Here is a 15084-nt window from a genome sequence, read left to right as displayed (position 1 = left end):
ATGTCCTTGCTTTATGCCTTATATTGTTACGGCCCTCTAATTATTTACTATTGTAATATCTGTGAACTGAAAATTCAGTTCAAGGCAATTCTCCTCAACTGGAAACTTCAATGGGTTCTGACATCTCATTTGGTGATTAAAGATCCCTATGCATTAAATTAAAAAGTAGCTCTTGTTTCCCAGTATGGTTCAATAGGGAGTACTACAGAACTCAACTAATCTGAGATGAGATAAACACAGCTGAAGTCCACCCTATCTGTCTATGTCAGATTTTCCCATATCATGGCACTCTCCAGATCCGTGATGGTGAACCTATGGCACGTGTACCACAGGTGGCATGCAAAGCCCTCTCTGTGGGCACGCGAGCTGTCACTCCAGCTCAGCTCTACTGTGCATGTGCCGCCCCCAGCCTGTTTTGGTCCCAGGAGGCTGCAGGAAGGCCTACTAGGCCCAAAATTGGGAGCGCAGGGGGTCATGCATAGGGGTGGAGCGCAGGGAGGGGGCGTGTGCGCATGTGCAGGGGACATGGTGTGTGGGGTGTCGCATGCACATTGCATTATGAGTGTGGGCGCATGTGCACTCTCAGCACACGACGAGCAAAAGGTTAGCCATCACTACCCTAGGTCAATGTTTCTCAACCTTGGCAGCTTGAAGATGTGTAGACTTCAATTCTGAGAAGACTGATGGCCATGCTGCCTTGGCATTTTCGAATTACATCCACATATCTGGGTAATTCAAAATATATGAAAAACAGCAGGTTGTTGAATCTCCACTACGAGCAAATAAAGTAAAATAAAGTGCATGATTCACTGGAAAATTTTCCAGGAGAAATATTCTCTTTCAAAACTCTGTGTCCGCATAAAAAGATTATAGCGATTTTGCCTATGATAAACATCAGGGCTGCTTTATACTGATCAGTACCAGGGCAATTTGATCTGACAAGCTTTGCATATTGTGCAAATCCAATTCTTGGTGGTTTATAGTTCATTTGAGCCTACTCATGGGTTTGTGCACTAACTATGCCAACATACTTTGAGATCATTGGCACGGGATATGGGCTTTGTATTATTTCTTCTACACTGGTGCATTCTATAAAGCAAATGTTCTTCGCTTTGATTTCACCTTGTGAGAAGCAAATACACGTTCTGATTATTTTCTGTCACTTTGCTAAATTCTGTAGAAAAGATTGATAGCATTTTTCATCCCTTCCTCTGCCCTTTTTTTTAAATCAGCAAAATCCCTTACAAAGAGACTGTGTGTTCTGTTTCTAGGTTTTGTTGGCACTGGCTGCATTCTTTGATAAGCCAATGGCTCCCCAGGAGCTTTCAGATTGCAAATACGGATCTGTAGCTAACTTTTGAAAATAAAAAAAAACAATTCTAGCTGCCTTCCTTAGTTTGGCCACCAGAGAGTGCATATTTCCACAGGCGTTGCAGCCACAAACTGTTCCACCTTTCCAAAAACTTTTTAAAACTCCAAACAACTGGAACTTTTTGCAAAGCACAACAACACTTCAGCCTTTGGACCTGCATCTGGTTTAGCAGTGCATATTTTTGCTCTGTTTCCCATTCTTGTTGCCTCTCCATGTGCGGTGGGTGTCCCAGTCACCAGCTTTGCTGGAGATGCTGAGGATTGGATTCTGAGAAAGCATCTGAAGTCCTTTGTCACAAAGGGTGGGGAGGTCTGCAGACAACTCAACAGCACCTCCCCTTCACCTCCAATTGACTATGGAAGGGGCTGCTATATATGGCTAGCTGGCTTTCTTCCTTTCTTCTGGGTTGGAAGAACCTGACAAGAGAAACACTCTGTTTTTCTTTCCTCTCCTTCACCATGTTGTGTGGCAGAAACTAAGAGGAATCAAGGACTCAAGTGCCTGAGCTGCCAAACAATCCTCCCCCAGGTGAGTAGCATACCTTACATCTTGTTATGGAATGGACTGAAGTGGTAATGATATTGTGGTTTGGTTGGGGAGGCAGAAGGATGTTTTACTAAGGTCTTTCCCTTCTTGTGCATAATCATTCCACGAAGATGTTCTGGGCCAGGTAATATTTTTCTCTGTTGTTCTCATGAGTTGGATCTTGGCCTTGAGCTCATCCCAATTTCTGAATGAGATATGCTTATCTCATCCTTATCATTTTATCTTAATGCCACCCCCAAATTATATAAATTTTGCAAGGCTTTTTTTCATTGTTTCAAAACCAGGTGATTTGCGTTGATTGAAAACAGAGGCAGTGAAAGTAGGATACCAGTAGGCAGAACAACAGCAAAAATCATGCCAATGTATTTTTCTGTCAGTTGAAGAAAAAATATGAGCCTTTCAGATCAGCTGTGGAGAAAAGCCCTTAGCCACTTATTTCCAGCATCGCTCTGAATTGTCTCTCCTCCAGTGCCCCCCCCCCCAGTTATTATTTCCTATCTGTGAAGTGGGAATAACAGTGCCTAACTTCATATGTACAGGGCTGAAGTAGGAAGAAAGTAGGCACGTTACTACATTATTACAGTGTGTGTCCTCTACCTAGGTACGCTGTCTAACTATCCTTAATTATGCCCTCCCTTTCCAATCAATCTCTGGTCCGTTTTAATAATCTTCACAAGCGGGACGTATGAACAGAGCTTAACTTCATTCTTGGAGAATGGTGAATTTAAAAAGAAGAAGAAAAATATTCTGCCTCTTGAAATGACATTTTTCCCCCTCAATGCAAAACAAAACAGATGGAATTTGAATATAGCCCAATATAAATCAAGTAAATATCACTGCTTAGCTACAACAGCATCAATCCATCTAGAGAAATCTCCAATGGGGCAGAAATGGGGCTGCAAAGAAGATTAAATGACAGTGTCTGATTGTGATGGAGATGCTGACAACTGGAACTGGAGACCAGCTGAGAGGGGAGAAATTAGATATAAAGGGATTGTAGGTCTAAGAACATACTCGGATGGACTGGTGTTTCAAATATTAATATTGCTTTTTTAAAGAAAAAAATGTAAACTCCATCCAGCAATTTGTTAGAGAATCTGGATTCCATCATGACAAGAAGCTCAGAAGGATATGACTATGTTCACAACAATTGTAATATTTTTAGAATGCAAATATTAAATAATTAGACTTTCAATAATTTATGAGATTATTTCTGTCATCCACCTACGGTATTTGGAACACACCTTCTGGTATGGACTAAAAATGGAAAGATGTCATTCTGGATCAAATCAGACAGAAGAATCTTCGCTTATGTTAAGAAACCATAGTTTAACTGTAGTTTGTTACATATACTATAATGGCCTAATGTTATTCATTTGATTTGATTTATAAAGCTGCTGATCTCACTTAAGTGACTTTAGGCAGCTAGCAGCACTGTACAATAAATAAAATGCACAATAGAAAAATAGAAAATAAAAATAAAGTGCACAGCAGTTGGTCATATAGTAATCTAGCCTATCATCCACACAACCAGGACATGGACTTTTAACCAATCTCAGGGTTCCAAGTTTGCCATTAATTGAAGTTTTCAAAACCTTATGAAAGCCAACAAGGTCAGGTCCAATCTAATTCTCAGGGGGAACGATGTTTTAAAGGATGGGTGTCATAGCAATAGCAATCCCAATAGGCCATGCAAGAAAAGGTGGGATCTTCTCGGCCCACCAGCTGGCACTTCCTAGCCAGAGATACCCACAGCGTGCTCTTCATGCCAGATTGGGTTGGATGGGCAGAAATGTTTATTTGTTTGTCTGTTTATTCGATTTATATAGCTGCCCATCTCACATTTGTGACTTTGGGTGGCTTACAATTAAAATATAAATAGTACCCCCCCTCAAAAATATCAAAAAATAAAACAGCCGCACAAACAATACAAACATTAAAAACAAACAATCGAAGGCATAAAATATAATCAGTGGGAGAGCAAAGCCTTTCAAGGAGAGTAGAGCCGTTTTATGGGCTCTGCATTACTCTCTGATCCCTAGGCTAGATGTCAAAGCCATGACTTCAGGCTCTTCCAGAAGGCTATCAAGTGTTAGGGTTAGGGGTACGACCAATGCTGGGTAATGTTTATACAGAATACTAGACCACACTATGTTTTGCAAACTAAAAGAATTGGCCTTATAAGTACGTTAAGCAAAAAATAACTGACATTGGCTGACAATCCACATAATGTTTAATCATAATGTGGTGCGTTTAGTTATGGCTTAATGTACAATGGTTACTCAGCTAACATTGATCCAAATCAGGGTTTTCCAAACTTAACAACTTTAAGACTTGTGAACTTCAACTTCCAAAATCCCTTAGCCAACCATGGGGAACTCCGAGAGTTGAAGTTCATAAATCTTAAAGTTTGGAGACTCATGGTCTAAACAACTGGAAAGGAATGTATTCATGAACAACTCCACAATCAATCATCACCCTCTAATCTTGGGTGGGGAGAATAGCCATGACAAGTAAAGATAGAACATGGCTGAGATATAAATAGATAGGTTGGTAGATGGCAGGTAGAAGATAGGGAGGTAGATAGGTAGGTAGATAAGATAGTGCTCCTTTGTTATTTTCTTTTGATTTTGTAGGGCTACAAAGATCCAGGTGTGTACAAAATGTCAGCAAAGAGTTTCAGTGTTTCTTGATCTTTCTTTACTATCTAGTGCTCAGCTGGAATTTTGCAGTTTAACTTCAGTTGCATTTTACCTTATTCGTTAGGTCTGTTTTAGGATTTCCACCTTAACATGTCTGGCAGTCTTATAGACAATTTTCAGTAATCTCACTTCATGGATCACAAAAACCATCAGACCACTGGTGGCTGTAAGAATAGCAATTTACTCACCCAAGGGCTAGATGGCTTAATTAGTAGCTTCACCCCTACTTGGTAGCTTCACCACTGATGATTGCGGTTGGTCATCTAAGCCAGTGGTCCCCAACCTTGGCAACTTTAAGACCTGTGGATTTCAACTCCCAGAGTTGAAGTCCACAGGTCTTAAAGTTGCCAAGGTTGGAGACCACTGACCTAAGCGATGCAGCTATTAAGTGAGTCCTACCTGATTATGCAAAAATTTTTTTGCTGCAGTTGTGAAGCAAATCACCACAAGCGAATACGGCTTCTCCTATTGACTTTGCTTTGTTGGATACCCTCTGGGAAGCTCACAAATGATCACAAATGATCATGTGACCTAAAGTGCTGCAATCCTTTAGGGTGCTGGGAGCCAGAATTTTGATTATGTGTCCATAGAGACACCGGAACAGTTGTAAGTATGAGGACTGGTAGTAACTCACTTTTCTTCAGCGCCATCATATGTTTGAGTGGTCGTTAAACAAATGGTCATAACTCAAGGACTATCTGTATACTGTATTTAAATAAGCTTGATGTTCCTTTTACCATAGTGGCAAGTTATATGGAACTGACCTCTATGGAGACAAACCATTGGACTAGTGGTGGGTTGCAGGCGGTACGCCCTGGTATGGGCATACCGGATCCTGCCTAGAGCACAGGGTACCATTCTGGTACGGTGCTCTGGAGGGCCCACCTGCCTGCCCATACTCCTTACCTGTTCTTTAAGCTTTTGGTGCTTCCGCACATGTGCATGGCATATATGACGTCCGGGCAATGCTCCGTCGAGCAACTGGAGCATTGTGGAGTCTTATGGAAGCGTAATTTGACCTTACAATGAATGGGAGTGCTGCGTGCGTGCATATGGGTGACTCCGGGGCCATTCCAACCATACCGGTTGGAACAGAATCCGGAACTCACCACTGCATTGGATACCCAGGTTCAGTGCTATCTGCTAATAGAAGCTCTCTGCTATCTGAGACATACCTGGCATTCTCACAGCTGATATTCTCTTTGAATTTGGGAAGAAATGGAAAGGTTAACAAGAAAAACATTATGTCTTCTACATTGAAATGACCTCATTGTATTGCAGATGAAAGAAATGGTGGAGTAAATATAAATATAAAACACAGTTTTCCATGAAGGTGTCTCTTTGAGATTCCTCATAAGAAGCTTAAAAAAAAAAAGAAATGGTGACGAGGCCAAACTGGTGGACTTATGGAAAAATAATATCTTTAACCTGGGTGATCCTACCTTCAAAACTAAGGAGGAATAAAGTAGAATAACAGAGTTGGAAGGGGCCTTGGAGGTCTTCTAGTCCAACCCCCTGCTTAAGCAGGAAACCCTGCACCACTTCAGACGAATGGTTATCCAACATCTTCTTAAAAACTTCCAGTGTTGGAGCATTCGCAACTTCTGGAGGCAAGTTGTTCCATTGATTAAATGTTCTAACTCTCAGGAAATTTCTTCAACTTCCAAAATCCCTTAGCCAACCATGGGGAACTCCGAGAGTTGAAGTTCATAAATCTTAAAGTTTGGAGACTCGTGGTCTAAACAACTGGAAAGGAATGTATTCATGAACAACTCCACAATCAATCATCACCCTCTAATCTTTAGAGGGTGGGGAGAATAGCCATGCCAGGTAAAGATAGAACATGGCTGAGATATAAATAGATAGGTTGGTAGATGGCAGGTAGAAGATAGGTAGGTAGATAGGTAGATAGATAAGATAGTGCTCCTTTGTTATTTTCTTTTGATTTTGTAGGGCTACAAAGATCCAGATGTGTACAAAATGTCAGCAAAGAGTTTGAGTGTTTCTTGATCTTTCTTTACTATCTAGTGCTCAGCTGCAGTTTAACTTCAGTTGCATTTTACCTTATTCGTTAGGTCTGTTTTAGGATTTCCACCTTAACATGTCTGGCAGTCTTTTAGACAATTTTCAGTAATCTCACTTCATGGATCACAAAAACCATCAGACCACTGGTGGCTGTAAGAATAGCAATTTACTCACCCAAGGGCTAGATGGCTTAATTGGTAGCTTTACCCCTACTTGGTATCTTCACCACTGATGATCTCGGTTGGTCATCTAAGCCAGTGGTCTCCAACCTTGACAACTTTAAGACTTGTGGACTTCAACTCCCAGAGTTCCTCAGCCAGAAAAGCTGGCCGAGGAACTCTGGGAATTGAAGTCCACAGGTCTTAAGTTGCCAAGGTTGGAGGCCACTGATCTAAGCGATGCAGCTATTAAGTGAGTCCTACCTGATTATGCAAATTTTTTTTGCTGCAGTTGTGAAGCAAATCACCATAAGCGAATATGGCGTCTCCTATTGACTTTGCTTTGTTGGACACCCTGTGGGAAGCTCACAAATGATCACAAGTGATCATGTGACCTAAGGTGCTCCAATCCCTTAGGGTGCTGGGAGCCAGAATTTTGATTATGTGTCCATAGAGACACCGGAACAGTTGTAAGTATGAGGACTGGTAGTAACTCACTTTTCTTCAGCGCTATCATATGTTTGAGTGGTCGTTAAACAAATGGTCATAACTCAAGGACTATCTGTATACTGTATTTAAATAAGCTTGATGTTCCTTTTACCATAGTGGCAAGTTATATGGAACTGACCTCTATGGAGACAAACCATTGGACTAGTGGTGGGTTGCAGGCGATACGCCCTGGTATGGGCGTACCGGATCCTGCCTAGAGCACAGAGTACCGTTCCAGTACGGTGTTCCGGAAGGCCCAACTGCCCGCCTGCACTCCTTACCTGTTCTTTAAGCTTTTGGCGCTTCCACACATGTGCATAGCATATATGGTTCCTGCGCGATGGTCATCGACGAATGGTTATCCAACATCTTCTTAAAAACTTCCAGTGTTGGGGCATTCACAACTTCTGGAGGCAAGTTGTTCCATTAATTAATTGTTCTAACTGTCAGGAAATTTCTTCTTAGTTCTAAGTTGCTTCTCTCCTTGATTAATTTCCACCCATTGCTTCTTGTCCTACCTTCAGTGCTTTGGAGAATAGCTTGACTCTCTAGAATAGCTTGACTCCCTGACTGAATATTTAGCATAAGTCACCAAATCCTGCTTGTAAAGGCAGATCTTCGCCCTGCATGTCTGTGGAGATTCTCAGTCATCCAGTCTCATCCAAGAAGCGAAATGTCTTCAAGGAAAAACAAAGTCCAGTTTCCTTTTTTGAAAAAGCACCTTTGGGACGTCACACTACATGCAATTTCAAGATCGTAGTAGAGCACATAATAGGCATGAGTGACATTAAAGCACATTCAACATCTTCAGGGAATGTGGCAGAGTTCCCATTAGCAGACAAGTGGCAGGGACGTATAGTCCATGCTGCATTAAACCTCTGAAGTAATCTGGATAAGTACATTAAACATCCATCAGGCAAAGCATAATAAGTATCCCAGAAGTCTTCCATGTGATTTGAAATTTGAAGTGTGTGGTTTTTGCAGTGCCTGCTCTCTTACCCTTGATCAAAGTGACAGGCTCTGGATGCATTTGCACAGCACAATTAATTTGACTCACCGTTCTGGATTTGCATAGTACACCGAACTACCAACTAAACTAAACTAAATTAACCAAAGAGGTTCACAATTACCACCCAGGGCTAGGCACAGGTTTTCCATAATTGGGGTAGCAAAGGAAAAGAATCTGAGTCTCCCCCACCCCTCTTTTTAGCAAGAAGTAAAGAGGCAACAGAACAGAACAGTAAAGGTAAATTATCATCAATTAGCCTCCAGATTGTCAGATCTGAATATGGGCTTAAATTAAAAGAAAGCTAGGATTAAAGAAAAGTAGCAAAGTGGCTATGGAATAAAACAAGAGGAAAGGTGCAAGAGACAGATTTGGCAGCTCTTTATAAAATGTTGCCAGCTGGACCAGCTGACAAACTGATCAACATTAACTCCTTGTGCCAAATCCCATATGTCAAAATGTTAAATCTCCAAACTCAAGAATTTTGTTAATGGGTGAGACTAAAAAGTCCATCTGATCTTGCATTTTCTTTTTTCAACAATAACAGGAGAAAAGAAAAGACATCTCAGAAACTAGGCATGGCTAGCATTTAACATTTGTGGGATTCATTCTTTGCACTTATGAGATTAGTCTTGTCCATGGTGTTGGGGATAAGACCGAGAGCTCATATGGGCATGGCAAACGGGGAAAAAAAAGAGAGAGCAGGACTCTGGCACAGCCATAGGAAGCATCAGGATTTTGTTCACTTCCTCTAGATTGGGAAGTTCTTATTTTTATTAAAACTTTCAGGCTTTATCACAGTTTTCATGGATCTTCTACCTCCATAGAATGGGAATCTAGGCCATCAATTTTCAACTATTATAGATGGGTTGAGGCCAGTGTGGTGGATCAACAGTTGAGACACTGGACTTGTTGGCTGAAAAGCTGAACAAGCCAGGTTGAAGACCCAAGTTCAAAAGGGGTTCAAAAGCATGTTAAGTGTGAGAAAATAAATAAACACCACTTCTGTGGGAAGATAACAGCCTCCCTCCTTTTAAAATTCTGGAATGGCTGACCTTTCATAACTCTGACTCTAGTTTTGCAGAAGGAGTTCCTCCCTCTATTCTCATCCCCAGGATTAGGAAAAGATGACCTTTTTGTGCTGATTTCAGACTTAGCCAGATGGTTTGATCGTGGTTTGGCAGTTCTCAACATTTCTAAACCAGGGCTGTCAAACTCGATTTCATTGAGGGCCGCATCAGGGTTGTGTTTGACCTCGGCAGGCGGAGAGGGGGGCATGACCAGGATGGGTGTAGTCAGCACAACTGTCAGCATCAGAGAAAATGGGTTTCCGAGCTCCGTTTTTGGCTGTGACGGCCTCCTGCAACCCTCTGCCAGCAAAAATGGAGTTCTCAAACGCCGTTTTCACTGGCAGAGGGTTGCACGAGGCTATCACAGCTGAAAACAGAGCTCAGGAGGTCATTTTCTCTGGCAGAGGCACCACAGGCCAGTCCCTCACTGTTTCCAGAGTGGCTCGGTGGGCCAGATATAAGCATCCCGCAGGCCAGATCTGGCCTGCAAGCCTTGAGTTTGATACCACTGCTCTAAACATTTCATCAATGGTGAAGCTCAGCTTAGCTGAGTTAACCACTTGGTGAGCCAGTATGCATTGATAAAGTCCTTTAGAGAAGGCTGTTTGGGGCTGACTACGTCAAGATTTCATTTGTGCTGTTTTGTTATCCATGGCACATAGTGTGCTCTCCCAATTTAGCAAAACAGAACACACAAACAATTTTGATACAACTGTTTATAAACAAACTGCAAAGCAAGGTTGCTTTTTTTGTTTTGGTAGTAAATTGAATTTGAGCCTTCTTAGGGATTTCTCTAATCTTGTACCTTCCAGAATTCAAGTCCCATGATTCTCATCCAGCATGGTAATAATGGGGAATAATGGAACTTCTGATAGAGATTAAAGTTAGGGAGGTTTATGTGAGATTTTGAAAAATGAGCCGAATTAAATATTGATTTGAACAGACCTATCGGTTTGGCTGTCTTGCAGCAATGTCTTCTATAATATGATGATGGGAGCAATCTGATGTGAGAGTGTATTATAACTAACTTAAAGTATGAAATGCCATTAATCAAAGAAAGAAATGGGGAAAGGAGAATGATAAGGATGAAAATATTAATTACATTTTCTCTCTCTATACAATACAATAGCAGAGTTGGAATGACCTTGGAGGTCTTCTAGTCCAACCTCCTGCCTAGGCAGGAAATCCTATACCATTCCAGACAAATGGCTATCCAACATCTTCTTAAAGACTTCCAGTGTTGGGGCATTCATATCTTCTGGAGGCAAGCTGTTCCACCAATTAATTGTTCTAACTGTCAGGAAATTTCTCCTCTGTTCTAAGTTGCTTCTCTCCTTGATTAGTTTCCACCCATTGCTTCTTGTTCTACCCTCAGGTGCCTTGGAGAATAGCTTGACTCCCTCTTCTTTGTGGCAGCCCCTGAGATATTGGAAGACTGCTATCATGTCACCCCTAGTCCTTCTCTTCATTAAACTAGACATACCCAGTTCCTGCAACCGTTCTTCATATGTTTTAGTCTCCAGTCCCCTAATCATCTTTGTTGCTCTTCTTTGCATTCTTTCTAGAGTCTCCACATCTTTTCTACATCGTGGTGACCAAAACTGAATGCAGTATTCCAAGTGGGGCCTTACCAAGGCATTATAAAGTGGTATTAACACTTCCCGTGATCTTGATTCTATCCCTCTGTTTATGAAGCCTAGAACTGTGTTGGTTTTTTTGGCAGCTCTAGTCAAGGGCATGGAAGAAAGGAACATCTGCACATTTAATAGACATATGCAGGAATTGGATCAGGAAAGGAGACACAGCTGTCTTTTATTCTGTAGGAAATCTTACAGGGTTGTGGGAACTGGTGTAAACGGGAGTCTTTCATCATACTGAGCTTTTATACATGTATACCAGAGGTTGCATTCTGCCGGTTCGTACCAGTTTGGGCAAACTGGTAGTGGCAGCAGCGCAAGACTCCGCCCACCCAGACGTCATCACGGACCTTCTGTGCATGCGCAGAAGGTTCTGAACATGCCCAAACGTGCCATGTGCGAGTGAAGTGAGCACGTGGACAGGTGCGCTCCCGCTACCGAACCGGTAGTGAAGATAATAGGATACCATTACTGATGTATACATAAATAATTCATTGAAAGACTCATGAATCTTGAGTTACCTCTTAAGAAGAAAGAGCTGAACTGTAGGACATGACCAGGCTGATCCCAAGGGAGAGGTCAAATGCTCTAATTCCAGATCTAAGATCTAAGTGCAGCCCATCTTGAATTCCTTAATCTACTGCCTGGATTTCCTGATTTCCATGAATTCTGAGAAGCACCAAAATCTTTGAAATTTTTACTGTTGAAAGTAAGATGTATTTGTCTCACGTACAGTTTTTTTTTTGTATGCATAGATAAACATAAGCAGAATAGGATGGAGAGGGAAAGCACAGATAAATTGAAGGAGTAGGGTGTTTTGCGTGTAAAGGGGCCCAGAGTTTTCCTAATCTGTCAGTTTTGTTTTGGAAACAAGGTTGTGTGTTTGAAACCTGCAAATCCAGCAAGCATTTTAGATGAACATCTATTCAACTGCTGATGCTCCTATTCTTGTGTTTTCCTTCCTACATTGGCCTTTATCCAGTGGTGGGATTCAAATACAACCCATTCACCCAGGTTGGCTGTTGTGGGAGGCATGGCCCATCCTCACCCTCCAGCTCCACCACACATGTGGGATGAGCCTCCCGTGACGGTCAACCTGACCCTGGGTGAACCAGTTTTTAAATTACCCTTCCCCCCCCACACTATCAAAGTGGATCCTGGGCGCTGTGCTGCAATGGAGATACAGGCAATGGAGTGGGTGGCATGAGGGAAGGAAGAGGAGTGGGAAGAAGAAAGAGGGAAAGCGGTCTTCTCCTTCTCTCATGCTGGCTGCTCCGTTGCCCATTTCTCCAATGTAGAGCAGTGCCCAGGATCATCTTTGATAGGAATGGGTGGGTGGATAATTTAACAACTGGTTTGCTTGAACTGGTGCAAACCGGCTGAATCCCATCACAGCCTTCATCTCTTTCTTTTCCCTAGGTTTTCACTCTGTATAAATTGTAGAATGCAGAGACCTTGTCTATTCTGTAATGTACAGATAGTCCTTGACTTACGATCACAATTAAACCCAAAATTTATGTTGCTAAGCGAGACAGTTGTCAAGTGCTCCATTTAATGACCTTTTTCACCACAATTGTTAAGTGAATCACTGTTGTTATTAAGTTAGTAACATGGTTATTAAGTGAATCTGGCTTCCTCATTGGCTTTGTGTCAGGCCTGCATCAGTTCCTTTAAGAATCTTTGCCTGCCACACTCACATTAAGGGTGGGGGATAGCAAGGGGTAGAATGTGTTGTTTTCAAAATAAAAAAAAATCATTTCTAGAAACTCAAGGTCATCTTTTGTCTCCGCACCTTTGCACATGACCGGAAGCAACTGGGCGTAGGTGCTAGCGTGGAAGAAGAAGATTGGACCATGTGATGGATTGTGGTGTGGGGACAAGATCATGAACTTTTAACTGGGTGGGATTCTGATGTAATTTCCAGAATTAGGATTTCACAGATGTGCTAAGATGTCTGATTTATTAAATTGGAACTTTAAGGATCATTTTGCCTTGGACTCTGATTTAATTCTACATGATACTTGGAACGCTGACACTTTCCTTGTCAGAAGGTCACAAAAGGTGATCACATGATTCCGGGACACTGCAACCGTCATAAATATGAGTCAATTGCCGAGCATCTGAATCACGTGACCATGGGGATGCTGTAATGGTTGTAAAATGTGAAAAATAGTCATAAGTCACTTTTTTCAGTGTCCTTGCAACTTCAAATGGCCACTAAATGAACTGTTGTAAGTTGAGAACTACCTGTACTTTGGTATGGCTTGATTTCTATTCATAGTTATACATCAGTCAGTCATGCAGTAGTATGCTATCTGTGCCAAATGTCCATCATCACTGATTATGGATCTTCTTAGGGATGCCAAAATTTTATGCTTCAGAGCCACTGCAAATATTCACTGATCTTCTGATCCCAAGTGGGGGATCCAGATCAAATCCAGAAGTCTCCACAGAAGGAAATGTCATTACATTGAAAGCTGTAAGACACACAAGCACAGCTGCATCAGATGAAAACTCATCGTAGTGCAATATGTTGATTCCCATTGTGGCCAGATACTTTTGAGGAAATTTCAGCAGATGGATACATACAGCAAGTGGTATTTGGAAGATACCAAGATTTGGAAGTAACCCTTCCACCCAAGGGTTTAAAGACACACAGAGTCTTTAAAACAGCCCTTCTCCAAGGAACTTATACAACCCCCTTTTAAATCACCCACGTTTGTTGCCGTCACTCTTATCCCATCATATCTTTTGACAGTGAATCCCTTGAGTTAATTATTTCCTATATCTGTTCTAAATCTATTTTCAATTAACTTCACTTGATGCGAATTAATTGTAAAGTTTTGAGAGGAGAAAAAATTGTTTCTGTCTACTTTATCAAGCCTTGTCTCAGTTTATACATCTCAATCATATACTCCCCTTGCTAGATTCCCCCCCCCCTATGTTCTAGTCTGTATAAAAAGACTTGTATAAAAAGGATTAGAACACTTTCAGATTGGATTCAGATTGTTTTGGTTGCCCTCTTCATGCTTCTTATGTCTATTAATTCCTGTCACTGCCCCAGTGGTGGGTTTAAAATTTTTTTAGAACCTCTTCTGTAGGTGGGGCCTGCTTTGTGGGAGTGGCTTGCTGGCCAAGTGACCGGGTGGGAGTGGCTTGTGGCCATGTGACCGGGTGGGTGTGGCCAACTTGTAAAATGTGGTGAAACTCACTTAACGCTCTTGCTTAGCAATCAAAATGTTGGCTCAGAAATTCTGGCATTGAAGTGTGCAAGTCTTAAAGCTGTCAAGTCACAAGACCCTCGCACCCCTAACCCTTTAGAAAAAAAACCCCAGGGGTGTTCAAACTTGACAGCTTTAAGACTTGTGGACTTCAACTCCCAGAATTCCTCCTCTCGCTCTTCATCTTGATGATGTGCAGATGGGCGGGGGGAGCTGGAACCGGTTCTAAACGGCACTGTAGATTTGTGGAACTTCTCCTATAGAAGAGGTTAGAACTGGCAGGAACCCACCCCTGCACTGCCCCCAACATTAGCCAAACAAGTTGGAGTAGATGTTGAAGTCTGAATTGATAAAGCTTCAGTAACATCTCAGAATGTTCAGTGCATGCATGCAAAATATATAATGTAAAGATCCATCGATCTTCACCAGTTTCTCAATGAATTATTTTATATTCCTTGCATAGGATGGAGAATAAAGCCATGTATCTGCACACTTTGGGTGAAAGAGAGAATGGATCCATCCTTGAAGAGCCATTTGATGGAAAGAACCTCTCAAAGCTGAACCTCTGTGATGATGGTAAGTCCTAGGAAGAGTTCTGAGATCAAAGAGCCTTACATCAAGAATCAAAGGAGCATGATGATGTGCAGACCAGGAGTGCTAATTTATGCAAATTCTTATATGTACATTCTTGAACTACACCACTTAAACCAATTCCTGATTAAAGATTGAGAATCCCTGTGTTGTCAAATTTCCAGCACTGTTCTCAGCTCAGAAAAATATTGTTCACCATGCAATGTGTATTTGGGGAGATAAATCACATTTTAGAATGTAGTTGGGGACATATTGGAAACACAGGAC

The 15084-nt window shown here is 41.8% G+C and overlaps 1 protein-coding gene across 1 annotated transcript in view; it reads left to right on the top strand.

Moving 5' to 3' along the window:
* The first annotated feature begins 1501 nt into the window (after window positions 1-1501).
* Window positions 1502-15084, top strand: part of SCARA5 (scavenger receptor class A member 5) — a 121130-nt gene continuing 107547 nt past the window's right edge. Inside the window, exons 1-2 of the mRNA XM_032216433.1 lie at window positions 1502-1900; window positions 14690-14802. Of these exons, the coding sequence (XP_032072324.1) occupies window positions 14691-14802 (112 nt within the window). The 5' untranslated portion in view covers window positions 1502-1900; window position 14690. The remainder of the gene's footprint in view (window positions 1901-14689; window positions 14803-15084) is intronic.

This window comes from Thamnophis elegans, chromosome 4 (assembly GCF_009769535.1).
Source record: "Thamnophis elegans isolate rThaEle1 chromosome 4, rThaEle1.pri, whole genome shotgun sequence".
In the NCBI taxonomy this organism is placed as follows: Eukaryota; Metazoa; Chordata; class Lepidosauria; order Squamata; family Colubridae; genus Thamnophis; species Thamnophis elegans.
The sequence above is the reverse complement of the archived record's forward strand: the minus strand, read 5'-3'. Positions and strand labels throughout refer to the sequence as shown.